At 34.7% G+C, this 24,267-nt stretch overlaps 3 protein-coding genes and 1 pseudogene across 3 annotated transcripts; all 4 read right to left on the bottom strand.

Moving 5' to 3' along the window:
- Positions 1-589: 589 nt before the first annotated feature.
- LOC130733392 (1-aminocyclopropane-1-carboxylate oxidase homolog 1-like) lies at positions 590-3,657 on the bottom strand. Its single transcript, XM_057585548.1, has 3 exons — positions 2,963-3,657; positions 2,165-2,486; positions 590-1,001 (listed from the first exon to the last, which is right to left on the bottom strand). Exons 1-3 carry the CDS (start codon positions 3,547-3,549, stop codon positions 750-752), a joined length of 1,161 nt encoding a protein of 386 aa, XP_057441531.1. The 5' UTR covers positions 3,550-3,657; the 3' UTR covers positions 590-749.
- Positions 3,658-7,792: 4,135 nt separating this feature from the next.
- On the bottom strand, positions 7,793-11,798 carry LOC130733393 (3-hydroxy-3-methylglutaryl coenzyme A reductase 1-like). The gene is made up of 4 exons (XM_057585549.1): positions 10,802-11,798; positions 9,610-9,791; positions 8,650-8,996; positions 7,793-8,481 (listed from the first exon to the last, which is right to left on the bottom strand). The coding sequence occupies exons 1-4, from the start codon at positions 11,710-11,712 to the stop codon at positions 8,236-8,238; spliced, it is 1,686 nt and encodes a 561-aa protein (XP_057441532.1). The 5' UTR covers positions 11,713-11,798; the 3' UTR covers positions 7,793-8,235.
- A 4,086-nt stretch (positions 11,799-15,884) lies between these two features.
- On the bottom strand, positions 15,885-17,094 carry LOC130714682 (probable pectinesterase/pectinesterase inhibitor 7; annotated as a pseudogene).
- A 2,403-nt stretch (positions 17,095-19,497) lies between these two features.
- Positions 19,498-23,636, bottom strand: LOC130733394 (KRR1 small subunit processome component homolog). Its single transcript, XM_057585550.1, has 11 exons — positions 23,161-23,636; positions 22,954-23,064; positions 22,737-22,805; positions 21,334-21,390; positions 21,176-21,214; positions 20,953-21,057; positions 20,786-20,868; positions 20,622-20,703; positions 20,147-20,290; positions 19,960-20,031; positions 19,498-19,803 (listed from the first exon to the last, which is right to left on the bottom strand). Exons 1-11 carry the CDS (start codon positions 23,440-23,442, stop codon positions 19,687-19,689), a joined length of 1,161 nt encoding a protein of 386 aa, XP_057441533.1. The 5' UTR covers positions 23,443-23,636; the 3' UTR covers positions 19,498-19,686.
- Positions 23,637-24,267: the final 631 nt, after the last annotated feature.

Below are 24,267 nucleotides of genomic sequence, written 5' to 3' on the forward strand. Positions count from 1 at the left end.
CATCAATTTTGTTTTATTAGATATTTTCCCTACAATTGGCAGACAATTTTGACTCAGTTGGTGATGGTGTGGACGGCCAGAACGGGAAAGGAAGACGTGATCATTATTGGCGCCTATCTCAAATCAAATGATCAATTATAGTAGTAAATCTACAATAGAATCTCCAATATAACCACAAATAATTTATTTAATTTAATTTATATATTGAAGACTATTTAGTGCATGTTTAGAAAAAAAATACAATTGATTCAAAAGAAAAAAATTAATAATTGGAAGAAGCTACTGAAATTTAAAATTAGTTATGATTAAAGAGAAACCGATTTAAATATGTTTTTTTTTAACAGATAAACATGTTATTAAACACTTGCAATAGAGCTTCTTCAGTATTATATCGATATTAATATTCATATTTGTTGGGATACTTCTGTTGGTAGTTTTACTTGTTTTAAATTCTGAGAAAAAAGATTTTATTGATAAGAGTTTGTGGGATTCACAATTATTTTTTAAGAGAAACTAATCCGAACATGCTTCTCATAAAGCTTCTTCCAAGTGTTATTTTGATATTTTATATACGTGTGGGGTCTTCAAATTTTAAAACCAAGATGCTTAAATATTTTCTACAGTCCAAAGCCCAAACAAATGCATTGTTCAAAGAAAGCACAAAGCATAGTTCCACAAAATAAGATAAACCACAGCTGATTCCAACAACAATAAGAAATCAAGATTGTATATATGCATCTGTTCACAACTCACAACTTGAAGGGTTGTAGTGAGGAAGCTTCAATGCTATTTGCAGTACGATGTGTCAAGAACTCTTTTATAGAAGTTTCCTTGTATATTGGTGGACTCTCTTCAGATACCAGTTCCTTGATTGGACCGATGACTTTTGACATGCCCTCAGGTGTACGTGATCTAAAACTACATGCAACTGAAATTCTAGGACCTATATGATTTGCTAAAACTCTGTGCTCAACACCAATGAATTTGTCATTACTCACAAGCTGCAAAGAAAAACAGTGAAACTGATCATAAATTCATAATCAATTCTTATTTGACATGGATATAAACTTTGCTACATTTATTAGGCTAAAAAGGGAAATGATAAGTAGGGATAAACCGAGTGGAGGCTCTAGCTTCTCATAAGCACTTAGAATTTAAGGAATTAGTAAAATAAATTGTTTTGTTTAAATCACAATGTGTAACCTATGACAACAGAATCATTACTCTTTTTGGGTAGACCTCAGTGTTAGGATGTCAAGTGTGAGTAAAGAAGTCTCACATTGGAAGATTAAGAGAGTAATGAGCACTTTATAAGTGAGAAGACTCATACACCTAATGTCTTAAGGTTTTTGGTGAAAAATGTGGTGTCCAATCCACTTATAATTTTCTCATGTTAGTCCAATCTGGATGATCTCCCAGTTTATTCTCTTGCGGCCCAACTCTAGTTTCAGAGCCGATGATTAGTGCGACCATGATGATGACTCATTGTGTCGAAAGTCTTCCTAGCAATGGTGGCTAGGCGGCGTGTCCAGTTGATGTAGATCCAACGACGGTGCAAGTGATTGGAGGCTTCCGCTTGAGATTGACTCACACTTGAGGGGGAGATTGTTGGGATGGCAAGTGTGAGTAAAGAAGGCCCACATTGGAAGATTAGAGGAGTAATAAACACTTTATAAGTGAGAGGACTCATACATCTAATGCCTTAAGGTTTTGGATTAAAGATGTGATGTCAAATCCACTTAAAATTTTCTCATGTTAGCCCAATGTGGATGATCCCTCGATTTATACTCTTGCAACCCAACACTAACTCTACTCAAAAAGTTAGCTGAGGGGTGAGGATTATCCTACCTTATATAAACACTTAGTTGACTATATCTCTAGGCAATGCGAGACTTATAACACACATCATATCAATCTAATAAAGAATTCTTTTGAGCATTGATTTCACTCCCTTCCTCCTATCTAATATTTATACCCTATAATTCCAACACAACTAATGTGTGTTTTGATACCGATTGAATGCAACATGAATTAACTTTCATCTCAATCCGTTCTGTTCATTTTTTTGTCAAAGTGAGTGTTAGCCATTTCAAGCTAACGCACAAATACACAACAATTTTTTTCACTCTAATGGAAATGCTATTTTTATGCATGATGAACTCACCTGCAGAAGAGCCCCAATGTTCACTATAAGAACTCCTTTCATGGGAGGTACATCAATCCATTGATTATCATGAAGAACTTGAAGGCCACCAATCTGATGTTGCAAGAGTATTGTCATGAAGCTTGAATCTGAGTGCTTGAAAGTGCCTAGAGTTAATTCTGGCTCAGGGCATGGTGGGTAATAGTGACATAAAAGAGACATCCCTTCAGCACAACCCATTTCTTTAAGGTGAAAACGATTAATGCCAAGAGCCTCTGACAATAGCTCCAATAAATCAGAAGCAAGAGCCATTACTTCCTTTGAGTATTCAATCACAACCTCTCTGCAATATGTTATCAACTCATCAAAGACAGTTTTAGGGGGTCTAACTATAAGGGAACTAAAAAATTGTAATAAAGATATCATATCTCTATGACTAAATCTAATGAATATTTTCTTCAATTAAAGGTAAAAACATCAAGTGCAAGTTTGGAATTTCATTAAACTAAACATTGATCAACGTAGAAATCCTGGCAAAATCTTGCATCTTCATTTATGTGCTGGGATGTGTATTTTCCCCTGAAATCAAATAGCCAGAGGCTCAGAGCTACCTACCAAAGCAAGATATGTTTGAATAGATATCATCATAAGCCATCTACAAGAGCCTTACAATATTCTCATAACCCAAATTTAAGTTTTGAATAGATATCATGATCAATTAGAAAATTATTATTGGAAATCAGTCATCCATCCTTGTTAATTAAGTTAAAGTCTCATGAGAAATAAAGGGCAAATGTTAGGAGTAGTATTAGCACAAACCTACAAACTGGTGGCAGCTCTTCAGCTTTGGGTGGATGAGGTGCACAGACACATGAAAGTGTATCACTCCAAATAGCAGATGGCTCATTGTAAAGAAAAGGATTGGAAAAGTAAGCAACTTTCCTGCTGAAATCACGGGTGTAGTATTCTTTTCTCACCTTGGCATCTTGTTGGTGAAACCTGCACGTTCCTTGGATCATCTCATCCAAAACATGAGTTGGAATCCCATGATTTGTAACCTGAAAGATGCCCCACTTCTCACACGCATGCCGAACTCTCCCAACAACTTCATCTCTCAAAACATGATCACCATCATGGATCCCTGTGAGGTCTACTGTGGGAATACTTAACTTTGAATTAGAATCAGCACTACTGGTTAAGCCAACAACATCACTGAGATCATTAGGTGATTGTACACAATAGAACATGCGTGGAACTTTTGTGATTCCATTTTCTATTAGTCCTTGGACACCAGCCTTTGAATCATCAAATGCCTTGAGCTCACTTTTCCTGTCATAATCACTGGAAACTGTTGCTGCAGCCTCCAACTCATCTGTGCTTGTGACCACCATGTTGAGAGACTTCATTAGGTGCTCCTCATTTCTGCAACAAAAGCAACTATGAAGAGTCAATTCAGATGGGATCAAGGATTAGGCAGGTAGAGTGTTGGATCCACTTGGACTATTCTTTGAAAATGCTCCATCCTCTTTAATTTTAACAAGGTATTATTTTATTTCCAGTTTCATCACATGTTTTATATGAGAAATGATCAAAATGCTTAAAAATTACTTTAAGAAAAGGTAAATAAAATGAAAAAAACAACATTTTACAATCAAAAGTAAAACAAGTGAATTGCTGCAACGCAAAAAACCAACAAGGTGTTAGTTTAGTGGTAAGTAAGTTAGATATGTAGGAATGACATTATAAATTCGAATCCCGAGAAAATATTAATTAAAAGGGGTATGCTACCGTTTTCGGAGCAGGTGGCGACATATGTGAAAAAAAAGTAATACAAAAAATAAAATCAGTTTTTTAAAGCAAATCTTGTTTGTGATTGGTTGAAGTTGAAGATAACCTTAAATATTCATTAGTTATATTCCGTTGTCAATTAAACCAAATTAACAGCAAATAACATTATTTACTAACTAACTTTCAAACTAGTGGTGAAAATGAGTCGAAGTGTTGAACCACCACTCGTAGGATTTATAGCTTAACCTCATAGAATACAATTTAATTCATGTGCAGATTCATGAAACTAATCCACTCAAGACTTAAAGATCTGAGTAGGTCTCTTCCAATAAATCTTTCATTTTATGCATCGCCAGGAATAGAATCGTGAGGTATAAATGCATAAGGAGCAAGGTTTTGTGAGTTGTCACAACTTATTTAGTACTAGAACTTAGTTGTGCTACAACTTATTACTGGTCCCCACAGTTTTTTTAACCATGAGTATTATTTTATATTGTTAATTTTATATCTCCATCATTAAGAACAAAGTAAAAAATACAAAATTAAGGTAAGCTAAGGCGAGATCCGGGGGTGGTACCCTTGCCGTTGTGGATGAGCTTCTCCATGCCGCGGCGGCCAAGGGTGGTTCGGACTACGGCGGTGCAGGCATGGATGTTGTTGACGAGCTGCGCATTCCAATGAGAAGTGTTGCTGCGCATTCTTAGAACCACTAGTTTGATACCGGTGTCTATTTCGGGCCCATAGCTTCTTTTTTACATCAAAACTGCTGCAATATTTCCAATCTTTTGGCAGTAGTTTTTGTTTCCCAAAATGTCCCCCCAAACGACCGTCGTAAGACTAGAGGTTCTGAGATCACGTTAAGTGAATGTGCATCTCCCAACAAATCATTCTTCATACGTATCGGGCTAGTGATCGAACTTAAGATTAAATGCTTAATAATTTTGATGGGAGTTTGCTAAGTCATGGAAATACATTTTCGGGAATATAGAGGGTTTTTTTAGTGTAAGACAGATATCATCCTTCAGAGGCAATTTTGTTCGAGCCCGAATATAGTGCATGTTTGGTTTTCAGTTTGAACTCCGTTAGCGCACATTCCAAGAGAAAATGAATGTGGTTTTCACGCTTTCCAATAGCAAACGTGAAAGAAGGTTGTGGGTTACGTTGGAATGAAAGTACTTTCACTTTCATGTTAACTTAAATACAAACATAGCCATAGAGGTTGAGAATGAATATGTTACAAGGTTGAAAATTTAATTCCGAGGTATAACTCATTCCGACGTAAAAGATAGATGTCATTATTCTCTTCAATTCATTCTCATGAAATGAAATGAGTTGAGAAGTCTGTTTGGTTTGAGAAAACATTTTCTATTTTCTATTTTCATTCTCAATTTTCATTTTTTAAAAATCGTTTTCATTTTTAAATTTTCAAAATTTAGAAAATGTGTTTGCTTTCTATTTCTATTTTCTATTTTCTATTTTCTATTTTCAAAAACTAAAAATATTGCATGTGTTTAGTGTGACAATTCTAAAAAAATATTACTATCATTTTTTTTTGAAAGTATTACTATCATTACTATAACGTATATAATTTTTTGATATATATATTTTAAAAAATTATTAGTTTAATTTTAACATTTTCTAATTGTTATAATTACGTGAGTTATGTGTGGTCCAAATTTTAATTGGTGGAGTTAAATTACATGGATCTATGTTTATTGTTAAAAACAAAATGTAATTTCAAAAAAAATAAACAAAATGGACGGTCTATTTATCTAGTGCATTGCCTGTATTAATTATATGGACGGTCTATTTATTTAATGGAAAAAGATGGCATTGCCAGTATTAATTATATGACTCCAACAGTGAAAAGTGCTGAAGCTGGGTGTTGAAACCGTGACCGCGTGCTAGTTACTGACACTTTAGCATAAAATTTCATCTATTTACAATGCTGCCACCGCGTTTTCAATAGAAAACAACATTTTATCATTTCCAATTTCAGGCTTATTTTAGAAAATATTTCCAATGAAAAACATTTTCAAAATGTCAAGTAAACACATTTTCTACCCTATTTTCTTTTTTTTTTGAAAATGAAAACAGAAAATGAGTAAACCAAACATGACCTACATTTTCATGGAAAAGTGAATTATGCTAAAAGTAACTTTCCAATTTCCACTCCCCACATATTCTGTCATTTTTTTTTCTATTTTTAAGTATTATTAATTTTTAATTAAAAAATTGAAAACATTTTCAAGAATACTAAATACAAACCAAACATATTTATAAGTTTTACTCCGGAATAACATTCCTGATAATCATATTATCTGAATGTGATTTCTGGAAGTGTGATCTCAAACTTTGAAACAAACTCCTCTATTTTTTTAAGTGTTCTTCGTTTAGAAACCGCAAACATGTTTTGTTCTTAATAAACTAATTTGATTGCAGTGCAGTATCACATTTTAGAACTTTTTGTTTCTCCTTGATGTGAATATCATTGGGCAACACCCTTTGAATTTTGACATAAAAAATAAGGTAGACTAGAAATAATCATTTTTTGTTGAATACCAAAAATAAAATTTATGTAAGAATTAATATTTTCAGGTATTTAACGATTAAAAAGGTATTCAATCATGTTTAGACAACTAACAATGTTTAGCACAGTTTGTTTTTTTTTTTTACAAACTTTAGCACAGTTTGTAGGTAACTTGACTATTTATACATCTAGTACTTGGTTCAAGCGTATGAATAATAATTTGTTGGAAGAGATCTACTCACTTAAGGATTTATAACTTTAAACGCGAATAATAACATAAAAGTTACATGTGACTTAATGAGAAATGAGAGTATGTGGTGCTTTATAATATTCAGGAAAGTGATTTAAATTACTAGCGGATATTTAGTCCAAGTGCTACATGTTTATTCATTTCAAGTAAAAGTAAAGTCGTTCATTGGAGAAAAGAAAACTAGTAAACACACAAATATTTGTGAACCAAGGTGCGTATTACATGGACCAATGGTTCAGTCAACTTAACTCATTAATTTTTTGCACCCCTCAACCAAAAAATTCAGTTTTGTTTATTTTATTCTTGTGTAATTGTAAATTGTATTCTTTTTTTAAATCCAAGTAAGTTTATTAAAAAGAAGCTGAGGATCACTTCCAAAACCAACCAGAAACCCCCAAAACTTAAAAAAATCCAAACAAAAGAAGAAACAAAACCTTACCTTACAACACACCACTAGGCTGGTATCACGGGTGTAGTATTCTACTATTCTTTCCTCATCTTGGCATCTTGTTGGTGATACCTGCAAGATCCTTGGATCATCTCATCCAAAATATGAGTTGGAATCCCATGATTTGTAACCTGAAAGATGCCCCAATTCTCACATGCATACCGAACTCTTCAAACAACTTCTCGCAGAACATGATCAGGAACACCATCATGGATTATGCCAGTGAGGTCAACTATGCGAATACTGAACTTTGAATTAGAATCACCACTACTGGCTAAGCCACCATCATCACTGAGACCATTAGGTGATTGCACAGAATAGAACATGCGTGGAACTTTTGTGACTCCATTTTCTATTAGTCCTTGGACACCAGCCTTTGAATCATAATTAATTGATTAATTCTAACTTCATAATTAATTGTGGAAGAATTTTCAAACCAGCACCTAGTAATTTTACTCTATTTGTTGTTGTTGTCTCTAGCAATGGTTAACTACAGAGACAAGCGAACACATTGATTTTGATGATTATTATGCTTGAACAGAAGTAGCAATGTGCCAATGAAATACGTCAAGTATCTTACAAAGTTTAATCAGCAATCTCTGTAATATCCAACACTGACAGAATGGGAAAACATAGGAAAGACATGGTCAAATTGAATTCATGGGTACTAACGGACAACATGACAAGAGAAAAAAACATCAAACCACTCGGTTACATGGTCCCCAACTACACAGAAACAAATGGATCATAAACAATGGTAGGTACATATTATATCAGGAAAAGAATTTTAATACAACACGTCAAATGTCTCGGTTAAGGAGAAGCAGAATGCCAACACCCATATCCAAATGGCTCTGCAGAATAAGCTACCAAACATGTACACCAAACAGGTAGAACTCTATTTTCCTCCAACCAAATAATACATATCAATACAGAGCCAAACTTGAGTGCCAACAATCTAATCTAATGCCTTCCATTTTGCATTTTCTTCCCTAAATTCCGGATTTCGGGCTCAGAGCTTGGTGTTTTTATTTTAGAATTCACAACAAATAATGACAACCACCACATCTTTGTCCTTAAGATGTTAGTACTTTGCATACATCTTTGCTTGATCTGTTGTATTTCATGTGGCTGTTCACTAGCTGCCCTGCAGCAATGGCAGACATCAGAGACAGTTCTCCGGCTAAAACAGCTCCGGCGACAACGGTGGCCAAGAGTCTCGAATTTGATCCTGGTGACTCCTTGCTGGCACCCTTCACACCAAGCAAATTCAAGCAAGCGGACTGAGATGCAAGTTGAGTCCCACCACCAACAGTACCAACCTGAAAGGACAATGAATCATGTAAAATAAAGGCTTAGAGGTAGAGCTATTAAGGCTTATATGAGCAGCTTATGAAAATAAGCTCAAAACAGCTTATAGGTATGTCATAAACTCTCCCAAACCCATAAGCTTGGGAGTAAAATCTATGAATACATGGATGAAAGATTACCTCAATGGAAGGCATAGTCACTGAGATATGAAGGTCTCTTCCATCATTAACGGCTTCCATCATTGTTATGCAATGGGAGCTTTCAACATTTTGAGCAGGATCTTGACCGGTGGCTAAAAATACTGCAGAAACTATGTTACTAGCATGTGCGTTGAATCCACCGAGAGCACCGGCAACAGCAGAACCAGCAAGGTTTTTGAGCATGTTAAGCTCCACAAGGGCAGCAACATTAGTCTTCAATACCTTCTTCACCACATCTTCTTTGATAATTGCTTCACAAACAACTGATTTACCCCGTCCCTCAATCCAGTTTATAGCAGCAGGTTTCTTGTCCGAACAATAGTTTCCTAAAGGATCAAGTCAGGACAAAAACATCACATTTTTGGTCTTATGTTCCCATTTAAATTAATTCAGTTTGCCTTGATAATAGGTATCAAATAATAATGAGAAGTTCAAAAGATACAAGTTAACTTCAAGAATAACTACTAAACTTGATTCCACATGAGGAAAGAATTAATACTAGTAGTACACACAATAGGAGCAGATTCAAAAAATATGATCACTCTAGCAAATAACATTGAGTTACATACATATTAGTAGATCAACCCTTTTTTTTAAAGCAGGCAGATAAACAAATCAAGCTCAGATTAGAATTCAAACAGAAACTCTTCAGCAACACCATTATATGGCACAAGTATCCTGTTCAAATCAGATAGGACCTAAAATAATATAATATAATATAAAAAAGACCAAAACGTCAAAAGATGACACTGAAAGAAATAAGATAATGCAATTGGACCACTTTCATGAAAGAAACCACTATATAACTGATAGGAGACAAAAAGAGACAGCGTGTGATTGCATATACCACATTAGTTGTATTCATGACATCATGCAGGCTTACTAAAGAACGATCCAGGAAATCCCATCCATTAAAGTGGAAAAGGAATTGGAAATTACCAGAGATGCCAATAATATCCATGTCAGGGAAATCATTTTGAAGGAAGTCAAGAACATTCTGAACTCCTTTGGAGACCATGTTCATCCCCATGGCATCACCCGTGCTGCAGGTGAATCTCAAATAAATGTTCTTCCCAGCCATAGCACACTGAATACCTTGAAGCCTGGCAAATCTACTTGACCTGAAACCAACAGAAATGAAACATCATAAGTCAGTATAAATTTTAAAAAATAACATCCTTATTTTCTTCACCATCTTTCCACAGTTTTTAAACATCCAACATTAAAAAAATATCAATATCAAACTCAGAAAAATGGGAAAAAAATTAAAGATACAAATAAACAACCAAAATATTGAAAACACAAAAAAAATAATAGAGACGTGTCTATGATAAAAGAGAATCCACAAGACCACAGTAACAATATATGGTGGGCCATTACTTATTTTATCTCAATTAATGATATTCATTCATGCAACTTTTAGGGAAGATTTTTCATACCAAAGAGTATTTCCCACATATACAGGGGTTTTCAACCAACAAAGAACGTTTAGTTCCTTGGGTCTGGCTCCTCTAAAGTGAGAGACTCACTCACTTTTCTCTCACTTTAGAGGGTAAAGTAGGTCATCACAACCATTGATTGAGTTGCTTTATTGACCGTTAAAAGTACATAATCACTATTAATGATTGTGAACATGTGATGACTTACGTTATACTCTAGTGTGACTCTCTCACTTTAGATGAGCTAAATCCGGTTATTATAACCTATGCAACATTGCATAGAATAAGAATACAAAAGTGGGAAGTCTTTCTTACTAAAGAAAGACCATACTGCACTCGTTATTTCCAATGCCACAAATATATTGTTTTTCAAAAAAGCTTCCCACTTTATTTTATCATATTATCAAAAACATTACTTAGTTATAACCCTTACTAGTATACACTCCAAGCAAAGCTCATATTGAAAATTTGGCTAGTCCCATCAAATTGGAAAAAGGATCCACTAAGTTATTGAGAATCAAATCAAATCAAAACATGTGATTCAATGAATTTCACACAAATGGAAATCAATAAAATGAAAGCTTCAGTGTGTGATTTGATTCCATCCTAAGACCTACCCCATAAGACAAAAAAGCTACATAACAACAACAATTTCTCCAACCACAAAATCATACACAAAAATTGAAGCTAACCTGTTGAAAACAACAGCCAATGTATCAAAATTGAGAGGATCCTCCAAGAAGAATTTCAACTGTGCAGCTCTCTTAGCAGTAGCAAATCTAACAACCGGTGCTCTTGACATAGCATCTTTCAACACCACACTACTCGCCCCACCGGAAGCGTAAATCGCCTTACACCCTCTGTTAGTACTCGCCACCAAGCACCCTTCCGTCGTCGCCATCGGCACCGTGTGCTCAAACCCATCCAACAACAACGGCCCCGCCACCCCCACCGGAATCTGAACATACCCCACCGGCATTTCACAGCATTGCCCCAAAATCGACTCGTAATCAAACCCTTCCAACGGCAAACCCTCCAACGACCTCCCCGTCAACCTCTGCAGCGCCTCCCGGCGAATCGCGGCGGCGCGACGACAATCTCCAAGCCTCGATTCCAGCGCGTATGAAGGTGTATCACCCTCCACCACCGACCTCACAATCTCCTCATCCTCCTCCGGGGTTTCCACCGGCGGTGGTGGTTGAACCTTGGGGGTTGGTTTGTTGTCAGCGGCGGAGACGTCGTCGTCTTCCTCCCAGATGTCATTGGAAGCGCGTGAGATGAACGATTGGACGAAATCGATGCCGAAGAAACCGAGGAGGTAGATGAAGGACGCGATGAGGGAGACAATGGCGGTGATCTCGGAGAGAGTAACGACGTGGAGAGGTGTGGAGCTGCGGATCTTGTCGCGCCAGCGGTGGAGGAGGTAGTACGCGACGGAGAAGAAGAGCGTGAAGAAGATCGCGTTGGTGAGATACAACGGGAGAGGTAGCGCGTCGGAGGCCTTTGGAATGGGGGAAGTGGAGGAAGGTCGTTTACGACGGTGGTGCCTGACCACGGCGGCGATGTGGTCGCCGGAGGGAGGTGGCCGGCGGTGGAGGTCCATGACGGTGGTGGTGGTGAGAATGAGGGAAGAAGGAAGGGTTAAAGAGAAGGGAAGAGAGAAGAATGTTTGGAATAAATGAAGGGTTGTGAGTGTGTCTGCCAGCGAAGGTGCTACGCTGTTACCGGACCCACCTCCATTGCTATTTGCTGTTTTTTGTTTTTTTTTGCTTTTTATTTTATTTTAATTGTAATTTATTTTTTTATTTTTGATTCATAAGTTACATCCTATAATCACTAATTTTTCTGAGGGTCTGAAATCACGTTAATCAGACTTGGATTAGATGTTTAAAGAGGACAACTATTTACATTTTTTATAATTCGAAAAGATAAATTACATCTGCCGCTTACCCAACTCATATGTCTCATAACTCCTACCACATGAGCTATCCTACGGGGACGGATCACAACTATTTACTAATTGTGTGTAAGTTATTATTTTTATACTTGTATTATTGAAAATTGAAATGGCATTGAATAAGCATTAGTATTATCAATAAAGCAATAAAATTTCAATTGATTTATATATTAGTAACTATTAATTAGTTATTAATAATATTTTGGGTTAATAGTCAAATTAGTCCCTAAGTTTGTAAGCGAGTTTGATTTTAGTCACTCTGAGGGAAAATGATGTTTAGTGACAGTCATTTTTACAATTACTGGCGGTTTTTAACCACCACTAAGCGTCATTTTTCCTTAGATGAACTAAAATCAAACTCGCTTACAAACTCAGAGACTAATTTGACAATTAATCCTAATATTTATACTACTCATTATATTAATAACTATTTGGAAAAATTTTCAGTTTTTCTGAAATAAAAACTTATCATTATTTAAATTTAAATTATTAATTAAAAATAATGATAAGTAAAGGTAAAATTGACTCAATTTAATAAAAAAATTAATTAGTTTTTTTTTACAGTGGAAGATTAAGCAAAACTAAACGAGCACATCCTAATATAGCAGAGGTACAACTATGGTTTGGGAAACTTCGAAACTTGCCACCCAAAACGCGTTCTTGTTGCATATTTCGCCAAAGCATATGCAACCTTGTTATGTTCACGCGGCAAATGACGCACAACCACTTGTCACTCGTGACGGAGCACATCCCGGACCTGATGAATAACATCCCTTTGCTAGTATTGTTCGACGTCCTACGAGCCCATAACCACCTCCACCATCTCATGACAATCCGAGAATAATTAGTTATTTATAACATTTTATATTATTCATTATAATAATTACTAAAAATTTCAATATAATAATTTTTATATAATGTTAAAATATTGTAAAAAAATCTGTGTAACGCACGAGTATTATGGCCCTTTTTTGAAACACAACTTAATTAAGCGCTTATGGTCATAAACGCTTATGACATAAGCGCATATTCATAAGCTATTTTAAAAAAATTATTGAAATAAATCGAAAATAAGCTATATATAAGCATAAACTCTTTTTCACAAGCTATCGAGAATAACTTATGAAAATAAGCTCAAAACAGCTTATGATAGGTCATAAGTTGTCATAAGCTCTCCCAAACACTGACATAAGAGCTTATGCTATCAAATAAACTTTTCCAAACGGGCATATATTCATTTTAAAAAGAAAACAAATGAAAGTTTTTTTTTTAGAAATCCAATGAAAGCATTTTTGTAAGAAACTTTGATTTCAAAATTATTAGTAGAAAGTTCGACAAAGTACATGTATGTTTTTTTTATAAGAAAATGTTAGTTGTTAATCATTAATAAATTTAATTCTTATATGAATACTAAGTACATGTATGAATACACAAAAAAAATTGACTCTTCAACCTCCATCTTCACGACACAAAGAATATTTGGCCAAACATTTAGATTGACATCCCTACAAACACGAGAAAAAATAGCTGAAGTAAACCTTTTCACTAATGCGGCAATGTCATCTAAAACAAAACTATGATAAGAGTTGTGGAGCTCCTACTTCAAATGGCCTTCACTACCAGTTCACAATCACATGAAGTAGATGAAATGGCTATTTAATTTTATATAATTAATATGATATTAAGATTTAAACTTATTCCTTTGTACCAATCACATGCGATTTTATTCCACTGGTAATCTTTTTATACACCCCAACGTGGAGAGAGAAAAAAGTTTGGATCCATGTTTGTTTGTTTGTTTTTTATTTCATGTTTGGATATTATAAGGTCTGTTGTAAGATGATGTATATCATGAGAAATATGATATTATGTGAGAATTTGAGAATAAATCACAACTGTTAGATCTAATTATGAATGATATAAATTAAAACAAATTAATAGTTATGCGATCACTTAAAAAAGTAATGTGACTTCATGTTTTAATCTGGACCATACATGATTAAATTTAACGATCGTGATTTATTCTCATTTCTCACATAAAAGCATATTTCTCATAAGATAAATCATCGTGTTGTGAAATGATTTATGTTGGGGTAAAATTATTAAAATACATTTTTTGTAGAACAATATTATGAAATCCAATTGTGTAAAATCTCACAATAAATTATGTTTTACTGAAGAGTTACTCCTCTAACTTCTAGCTAGTAGAGTTGATTCCAAAATGACAGTCAAACATCTATATTGTGATTTAAAATTAATTTTACTATATCATAATTGGTTTGGAGGTTCCGCAAAGGTGCAAAAAACACGCGGTTTCAAGAGGAAGACACACGCTTATAGTGTTTGGAAACAAGTTACTTTTTCAAGTTCAAAAATAAAATTAGAGAACCTATTGTATGTAGCTTTTAGGTTAAATATATCAATTCATGAAGTGCATGTTTGAAGACTCCGGTGAGCCAACATTAAAACAGAAGCAAACTAATTTTTATTTTTATTTTTGTGTTGTCTACCATATATGATTTTATCTTTTTTTCATCCATCCAAAGGCTAACAAAACACCATGATTTTATCTTCACCACAATTTTAAATTCAATGTTTTTTTGAAAAAGCATAAAATAAAAAAATGCAAATAATGAAGCCCTTGGACCGGAACATTCAAAGGCAAAGTTGGTTTTCTTTTCTGTTTTCTTTTTTAGGCTATGTTTTAAAATTCATTTTCACGGCCCACAATACAACGAAAGAAACACTAAAAACAGCTTACATTGTTTCACAAGCTTGCCGCTTGCTAGATTGTGAAAGGATTTATTTAAAAATGTTTTTTTAATGTTTTATTTAAAAAGTTGATCTCACGTTACATAAACTTTTGTATAGGGCTATGACGAATCTTTTGCTTAAAGAAATGCCTTAAAATATATGACAAAGTTGTTACCACATACAAATTAAAGATCCAAATTTAACAAAACTCTATTGGTGAATGTTTAGATACACAGTTGAGTGTGCAATACTGTCTAATTAAATAATTGTAATTTATAAAGAGAGCTTTGTGGTTCCATTTGGACTAAAGCAAACGGATAACAAGCATAGGTTTAGTTCCCTATTAGTATGTTTGTCTTGCACTTGGGTTGAAACTTGAAAGTGAACCAATTTTATAACTTGAGAAGCAACCAATAACCTCGTTTATTTTTATTTTTATTTCAACTACATAAATATCTTCTTTATGCCAATGATTTTTTTTTTCTCCTTCGAATAATTAAACTAAGGAAATTATTGTTCGACTTGAGTGTGGTAAAGACCAAATATTTCTTAAGAATATAGAGGTTTCTAATATTGATTAAACTCTTAATTAACCTTTTTAGGGGCTTAATTCTCTTTGTATAACTTGCTTAGTAACTATAGCATGTGATTTCTTAGACAACAATTTAAAAAACAAAATTCATACCCCATATATAAAAGATATTAATAAGCAAATTCATACCATATATACGTTTTTTTTAAAGTACCATATACGTACGGATGAATATGTACTATATATAGCTGTGACTCATATCTTGTAATATATATAAATTCATCACAAGATGGCTATATATATATCAGTAAAGAATCTACTATTAAAAGAAGATTGATTTAGAATTCATTATTCATAAAGAGTTGGCTACTGATCACAAATTGCATTGCAGAAAATTACAATGTGGTCCAGATAGCTAGCTTAAAATTGTAGAAAATATGAAAAGTTCATATATTATTCGTAAACTAATGCTATATACATACCCAATGACAATTACGATGTGATCCAAATTAAGACAATAAAGTTAATTAATTCATATAAGTCGAGGAATGTAAGGTACTCCAGTTTGAGGCAACCAATCATTACCTTGTAGAAGATTGGCCACTGTAAAATTTGCAGCATCAATAGCATTTATGACATGGTAACTAGGCCATCTAACTCTATTGGAAGTGTTTGCCCCAGGTCCTCTATTGTTATACTCTGCAAAATACAATGTAGAGAGTGTGAAATTAGAATTGTTCCATGGAGACCAACCAGCGGGGTCTATTAGAGTGTCCAAGAAGGATTGCATGACAACAGTTCTCGAATACATCTTCCAAGGTCTTCCGAGGTAGGTCTTCACACTTCCAATGCTTGAAGCTAGATCATTAGCAAGTTTGATAGTGCAGTTGTGAATGGAAATGGCTGGGTCTTTATCTACAGATGTTCTTCCCTGAGCAGCAATGTCATTGAACTGTGTATTTAAAGGAAGATGCGGATATATGTTGCAGTTTTGCAAAACAAGCTTAGCTTCTTCTCCAAATATGAAATCGGTTGTTCCATATATGTCACACTCTCTACAGAATTGTCTTGAAGCATGTACATAAAGAGTATCCTGATACCCGTCAAAGATGCAATGGTAGAAGGTGGACATATCTGCTTCATTTACTAATGCAACTGCCTGTTCGTTTTTTGGGCCAGCGGTGTTCTGAAATGACATATTAACCGCTACAAATCCCTTTGCGGCTACAGCTACAAAACACACACATATGCAAAAAGTTGGATTATGACACGTTTTTTGGATTAATGATATTTTTCTTCTCGTATATAATATAAAATCATAGTTATGTACAAAGAAGGATATTATATATATTTTCTTACCAAATGTCGCAGAGTCATATGTACTCCATCCACCACCATAGCTGCGGTTGCCGGTAATGACTGTTTGGTTAATTCCTTGTCCAACCATCATGAGATACGGCTTGTTCACGGGGATGGACACATATTCTTCATACACTCCTTCTTTGATATTAATCAAGAAATAACCATTTCTTGCATCTGTTATTTGGTGCATCAGCCACAACTTGATTGATACTGTTGAAGTTCTCACTTCCATCTTTGCTAACAACTACAGTATCGCTGATCAAAACACTAGTGCCATAAATATTATGACTCTCATCATTTACTTTTGCAAAAGCTAGAAATCCAATGAAGGGGAGAAAGAAAAATGAGAAAGTAGCTATAGAAGAAACCTTCAAACTCATTATTGTCTTGTATATGAATGAATTTTATGATTGATGAATTAGGAAGATACCAACGATCTCCTTATATAGCCATGCATATGGTCCTTTGTTTCATTTTTTGCATGCAAGGATATACGTGGAGATATATATGCATGATTCTTAAATGCTAATAACGGATGAACATATCAAGTATTTTTGATATTGTTTGTATCTAATCCTAAAGAATTAATATAACGGTGTATTCATGATGACACATGTACACTATAAGGCTTATAAAAAAAAACATGTACACTATAAATCTCAAATAATTAACGTGTAGTTTTTCACTCATATTACATGTCATTCCTATATATATTGTTGGAAAATCAATCCAAAAGGTCTCTTACTTTGTGTGTTGATAAAAACAAGATAAAAAATTCCCTACTATAAGACTTTAAATTCTAAAATTCATTCCTAAAATAAATAAGTGAATTATTAAACATTAGGATTGTGTCAATCATGTTATTATTAGAGATTGTTATTTTAGTATATCATCTTTTGATTCGTTTGTATTTACTTTCGTTCGACATACTGGTAATTCAGTGGTAGACTTCCTGGCAAGGAACGCTGCCACTAATGCGGATTTTGTGTGGGTGGAGTAAGTTCCTTCTGGTATGGCACACTTGGTAGACCTTGATGTAATCACTTCAATGTCAGTTGGCGTTTAGTTTTTAATGCAGGCAACTTTCAAAAAAAAAATGCAATGAAGAAATTATTTGCTTCCATAGGTTGCTCATCCAACTGATTGAAGTAATTAACTTATGGGTGTAAGACTATGTTTGACATGTTATTTCAGTTAGCTTACGAAAAATAGCTTATACTTATATATAACTCATTTTCAATCTATTTCAATAAACTTTTAAACGTAACTTATGAAAAAAATCTTATGCTTATATATAGCTTATTTTCAATGTTTGGTAAATGAGCTTATTTCAGTAACTTAAAGTTTTTTCAATAAGCTATCTGAGGTAGCTTATAGCTTAAAGTTTAGAGAGTTCTTACCATCATTTAAAGTGTGTAATGTTCAAAATGTCTTTAATGATTTTGTTTTTGAAAATACCCACCACCCTCATCCTCACATTCTCTCTCCTCTTTCTTCTTCATCCTCCTTCGCCAACACCACTCATACCATATTCATAACCATCTTCATTCACCTTCACCACCCACACTTCTAATTTGATATCTCCACTCCCCGTCGCCGGCCACCTTCGTTGTCCACTATCGTCGTCACCGCCCGCATGCGCTTTCACCCATCTTTCACTGGAAACTGTTACTGTCGAAGGTACTATACGTTGCTTTCACTTTTATTATAACTTCACGCACCTTAAAGTGCGACAGTCACGCACACAGTCTAAAGTGCGATAATGACACAGTTTAGGCTGCGATAGTGATGCAGTTTTAGAATGTGTTGTGTGTCGCACTTTAAAGTGCGTTGCTTGTATGAAGTTGTGTAAAGTTGTAGGTTCGCGACAAATGCAGGTTTCTTAACAATTTGCTTACAATTTGTTTTTCCCATTATAGAACCTATATGAGTCCAGTTAAGTCATATGAGGTTGATATGCCTGGAGAGTTAGCCCAAGTAGAGGATGTGTAAGTTTCTGCACAAATAAGGTAGCTTTTTGTCTGTTTATCACGACTCCTAACAATTTCTGAACTTGTAATGGCCAAGATCTAACTGTGTGTAGGTTTTGCTACTCAATATAGACGCACTTAAAGTGTTACTAACGCAGTTTTTAAGTGCGTTTGAGTCGCACTTCCAAAGTGCGTTACTAACGCCTTTTTAAACTGCGAGCGAAATATTATCATGGGTGTTTTCAGGTTTCACGAGATTCAGGGCGGTACGAATCGAGGGTCTGAATAACAATTTTCTAAAGCTTATTAAATTTACTCTCATTTTTATTCAATTATCCTAATCATTTTAATAAAATTATATCATTACTCTTTTGCAAACCTTAAGGGGGGTGAGTGTACTTCACTATGTTCGAGATATGGTTTGTAAATCGGGCAGGTGTGCTATTGCATAATTTGCATTATGAATTTACGGAGGAAAAACGCGATTGAGAGAATGAGGAGGATTGTGATGTTTTCATTTTTAAATTTATTGGATTATATTGATTTTTTTTTTGAAATTATTGATTAACAATTTAAATAATAACTAATTATTAATGAAAAATATTTTTCGTCACTAAATTTGCCTCTATATAAAATGGGGTGGGATGTAGATTTTAGATAAGAATGGGGTGGAGTGTAATTCTAACAAACCTTAAGGGGGGTGAGTGTACTTTACTCTTTATAAAAACACTAAACTCTAATTTTTTTTTTTTGAAAATTCCAAGCAATTAATACGATTCATAAAACGGAATAAAAATAAAGGTCATGTCGAACTATCAACGATAATAACTCATGCAGCCAAACTATATTGGAGAAAGTTTTCAGCAAAATTGTACATTTAGTCTAATTGAAACGTTCAAGAGAGATACAAAATGCCTCCTTGCATTAGTGTTTAGAATACATAATTTCTGGATAGGATTCACATGAAATGCTCATATTCCATCTCCAAAATCAAGATCATGCTTAAGACCTTTGCTTCTTGGATTTCTTTCCTGATGCTTGTTCAGATGATCCCATAATGTAAGCCTCAGCATCTACATTTTCTCCCGATTTGCGCTCCCCAAACTTCTTCGCTTTTTTCTGTGGGATGAAACCATTTTGGATTCAAGTGAGATGATGATTCATTGAAAAGAAACTACTAGTTTGCCAAAGAAAGCTTATAACAACTTTAGCAGGCCAAACAAGAAAAACAAAGTGTTATTTTGGCAAAATGAAAAACACGCTAGAAACTGTTACCTTTAAGGACATTGCCATGTCAGCTACATTATCATTAGCATCCTCAGATTTATCCAGCGGTTTTGCAGGTTCCTGAAGAGTGTACATATAAGTTTTACAAAATACCATAAATGAAATTATAGGCCAATATGCATGACAGAAATTGTTAAAAAGCAGTGAAAACCGCAAAAGAAATATTGACATATACCTTGGGTGGGATAAAGGCCTCGTCTCTTTTTCTTTTGTTTTCAGCAGTTTTTTCTGCCTGCTTCTCCTGCCTCTCTTGCCATTTCTTCGCTGATTTCCTTTTGTCACTCATAAAGTATTCTCCAGTTAACAATTGCTCATCTTCCTGAAATATCACAAAAATTACCAAGGATTCCTTAATTTAATTCACAAATCAACAAAACAATATCATTCAGCAGGATCCTGCTAGAAGGCAGAAGTGAAAACAGGGCAATCAATCGAGTACTTGAGAGCAACTGAAGTATAACTCTTCTTTAAGAATCATTAAGTCAATTTTCCAACAACAACAAAAAATTAAACTTCTCTTCTTTTTTGATGAACCAAACTCACTTTTGTCTTATCATTTATTTATTTATTTATTTTTGTAGGGGACGGTCTCTCTATATTAAATGATGAAAGAACTCCAACTTGAGAGGGGATATTAGCGCTTGTCTCACCTTACTGAGCGGTTGAGGTGGAGGGAAAGGAGTGTATGGTTTCTTCTCTTTAGCTTTAACCTTCTTTTGCTTAACATTTTTCCTAGAAAAAGATGAACCATCAATAAAACTGAAGTAGAGGATTTGTACTTTGTATATACAAATTATCAAATTAAAAAGCATACTTCTTGAACTTCGGAAGAAATCTATCCCAGTTCTCTTGGGCAAGAGCTGGATCCTTTTCAAGTTCCTTCTTCATCATAAGAATCTGAGAATGACAAAAGGGCTGAGATATTTTCCACACCTAAAATCTATACTACAAAATAAGATGGAGAAATACAATTTTATTAACCTTAATGCTGTAAACAGGATGCAGTTTATTCAGCATGCATTCTTCAACAATCCTTCTGACTTGTTTCAAACCTTTGAATGAACCCATAGCAGAAACAGTGTTTCCCTGTGGAATTTCAAGTAAAATTTGAAAGTAAGCTCAATTCAGCATCCAACACAAATTTTGAGTGCAAGTAAATGTCCCACCTTTAAAATCTGAATTCTAAAGCAACAATTAAAATTACCTGGACGAGAATGTAGCAGCCAGTGAGTATTTCGAGAGCCTGCGCCAGGGTACAATAGTTGGAGAAAGGTGAGTTACAAAGCTGAAGTCAGCATCAGCGGTATGCACTGTGCAGACTAAATCAGGAGTAGTAACAAAGAAGACTTTCACAAAAGATACCTTCAATGTGGAAGAATTGGGACCCACAAGGTGTTGCCTTCTTTTCACAAATCGCTCCTGCAGTTAGAAAATAATCAAAAGCTTCCTACCATCAGACTGACCTCTGTGAAATGCTTAAGCTTTGCAAAATATTAATTTATATAGTATATACAATAATTATGAGCATAAATGCAAAATACGAAATTCAATGCGCTTATTGGAGCATGGATAAGGAGAAATTTCAGTGCCTGATGTTTTCTTCCTTTCATTAGGATTTTTAACAATAAAGGTCTCCTGAAAGTGTTTAGTGAATTATATTGCAATGGCAAGAGTATATAGTCTCTATGAATAATACTTGTATAATTTTGGTTCCTATGAAGGGCAGGTCAAAAGTTAATGATTATTGCTCCACAAGTCTGGTTACTGGTGTCTTATAATTCCTAGCCTTATCTTTCGGGTATCAGTTGCATGCAAATGAGGCAACTGTAGTGTTATTACATTGATCATGGAGAAAAACAGCGGCTAATGTAAAGAGGGGTAAGAATCCATCAATTATTCACAGAAAACACACAAACCCGATTATTACCAGCACACCTCTGGAATGCTCAACAAAATACATCCATCATGCCCTTCAGACATGTTTATGTTAACTTTTTCATGCAGGTCTTGTTCACGCTCTTTATGGATAACACCCTCTGTCTTTTAGCAGTTGCAGGTGTCTGTTTTTTTCTGTGTTGTGTAAAAGTTATTTACAGTTCACAGCTCTTCAAGGTTTTTTATTTCTATTAATTCCAATCATTATCTCAGATTTGGTGCTCTACTTTCACCCCTTGTGCTCTTTGACTTTTGTGGTTATTGTTCTGCTAATTTAGCCTCGAGTTGATGTCATGTGTTCAGACTTGAGAGCATGAACTTGGATTAGTAAATTATGAATATGTTGGTGATCTTGGGTCATACTTTTTTAAGGACCATCTCGATGTGTATAATATAAATTACTTCTCTTCTACTTCTACCTATAATTTTTAGAGGGATAACGGCCTTCCGGCCATCCGCTAACATTCCATGAGTGGAGTTGATCACTCTTGCTGCTACCCTTTATCAATAACTATGGTTATCATTTCAAAGTTTTAAAAATAACATTCGAGATCCTCTTTTTCAAAGAAACTATCACAGTTGGACCTTGTAGTCATAGGTTTTGAGAATCATCCATACAAACAAACAGGGATCGAAGATTGTCTATAAAAGAGGAGGATCATTTCATGAATGTGCAATCAATTAAGAAGCTAAATCTTTCCAATCCAGAAAACTAACACCCAATCCAAATAAGGGTTTGACAAAGCCATCAACATTCTAAGATAAACTAATAAACAAAAAACATAAGAAAACACTCAAATAGAAAAACAGAGGCAGCCAATGTAGGTTACCTTATTGCGAACCATCCCGCTAATTTTAATAATGTCACATTGCACTTCATCATCAAGTATCTTTATAGCCTGAAAGCAGTCAACAGAGCAACACAACAACACCAAAATAAGCCAACATTGCAACTAAACTTCGCATTCCTCAAGTAAACCATATGAATAAATAAACACACAATGAATTATATTAAATCAACAGCTGAAGATAATGATGATTATTAACCTGAGGAGCAGGAACGCTTCGCGAAAGAAGCTTAATAAGATCCCTAGCTTTGACAATGATATAAGGATCCCTAGTCTTTCTGGTAGTCGAAACCGTCATCGAACCCTCAACCTGTGCACAATGTGAAGTAGTAAGCAATTGAATGCAATTGAATTGAAATCAAGCACTGTGTGAATTTAGGGTTAGTGTTAATGGGGTTGCATATACCAAATTGAGTTCGCAGGAGACGCCGAATTCTTTGAGAGAAGATTTCACGAGAGGCCATGCTTCTTGAAGATACTTCTCGCGATACTGAGGGAAGAGTGTGGAGAAGGAACTCACTTCGACCATGCCGCCTTCGTTCCATGAAGGATCGAACTTCTCGACCTTCCACCGGTCGATGTTGGGGTCGTCGTCCCATGGCTTCGGCTTGTCGTGCTTCCCCTTCCGCTTGGTGTTCTCCTTCGGTGCTTCGTTGGTTGCGCCGTTGTTGTAGTCTTCTTCAGCCATGGCTGAGATGGTGGTGAGTGATGAGTCGGGAAGAGAAATGGAGAATTGTAGCTCCGGTGAAGAATGGTGGACGGACGTGGCTCCGGTGAGGGATGACGGTGGCTCCGGTGAGGGGAAGAGAACCAGAGTTTCCGCCTCCAATGATGGATGCTTGTCGGTGAAGAATTTGGGAATTGGATTAGGGTTTATAGTTTTTTTTTGGGGTGGGGGGTTAACAGGGTTTATAGTTTTTAATTCAGAATTTTTTTTTTTGAGATTTTGAATTTTTTTGAGTTTAATTTTTATGCGTTAACGACATCCTTAAAATATGATTGGTTGAATGTGTAAATAAGATTTACACCGTCGGTGCATCATTATTTTTCTCTATTTATTTTTTATGTATACACGAGAATTTTTATCGAATGAAAAATATATTAAAGTAAATTAAAAAGTTAAATTTTGTAATTTTAAAATATTTCAAATTGATAAAAAAATTTAAAGATAATTTTTAAATCTATTATTTGATTTGAGACCATTGGTGGAGGAAATTTAAGTATTGATTTTTTTTAAATCCAAATTTAAGTATTGATTGAAAGAATAAAGAAAAGTAAGAATATTATTTGTTTGAATTAAAAAGTAACTAAAATTGATTTGAATATTAAGTATGAATGATTTTTGAGACTAGTGATAGAGTTATGGGTTCAAGTGTAAGAAATTGACTTGTAATCTTCGTAAGCCCAAGCAGTTGTGCTAACCTTTCGAGGGGCTTGACCCAAATTTTCAAAGAAATGTTTACCTTTGAAAAAAAAAATTCAATAATGGTCAGATTTAATATATTTCTCTTGG

The sequence above is a fragment of the Lotus japonicus genome, chromosome 1, assembly GCF_012489685.1.
Source record: "Lotus japonicus ecotype B-129 chromosome 1, LjGifu_v1.2".
Lineage (NCBI taxonomy): Eukaryota > Viridiplantae > Streptophyta > Magnoliopsida > Fabales > Fabaceae > Lotus > Lotus japonicus.

What these genes read in the sequence shown, in the direction of transcription:
- LOC130733392 (XM_057585548.1), bottom strand. Translation starts at nt 3,549, where the DNA reads ATGAAGTCTCTCAACATGGTGGTCACAAGCACAGATGAGTTGGAGGCT. An exon ending in GAGCTGCCACCAGTTTGTAG is followed by an intron (nt 2,487 to 2,962) that starts GTTTGTGCTAAT and finishes AACATATTGCAG; the next exon opens with AGAGGTTGTGATTGAATACT. An exon ending in ACATTGGGGCTCTTCTGCAG is followed by an intron (nt 1,002 to 2,164) that starts GTGAGTTCATCA and finishes TTTTCTTTGCAG; the next exon opens with CTTGTGAGTAATGACAAATT.
- LOC130733394 (XM_057585550.1), bottom strand. Translation starts at nt 23,442, where the DNA reads ATGGCTGAAGAAGACTACAACAACGGCGCAACCAACGAAGCACCGAAG. An exon ending in TCTCCTGCGAACTCAATTTG is followed by an intron (nt 23,065 to 23,160) that starts GTATATGCAACC and finishes CATTGTGCACAG; the next exon opens with GTTGAGGGTTCGATGACGGT. An exon ending in GCTGCTACATTCTCGTCCAG is followed by an intron (nt 21,058 to 21,175) that starts GTAATTTTAATT and finishes GAAATTCCACAG; the next exon opens with GGAAACACTGTTTCTGCTAT.
- LOC130733393 (XM_057585549.1), bottom strand. Translation starts at nt 11,712, where the DNA reads ATGGACCTCCACCGCCGGCCACCTCCCTCCGGCGACCACATCGCCGCC. An exon ending in TTGGCTGTTGTTTTCAACAG is followed by an intron (nt 9,792 to 10,801) that starts GTTAGCTTCAAT and finishes TGTTGGTTTCAG; the next exon opens with GTCAAGTAGATTTGCCAGGC. An exon ending in TGACTATGCCTTCCATTGAG is followed by an intron (nt 8,482 to 8,649) that starts GTAATCTTTCAT and finishes TTGTCCTTTCAG; the next exon opens with GTTGGTACTGTTGGTGGTGG.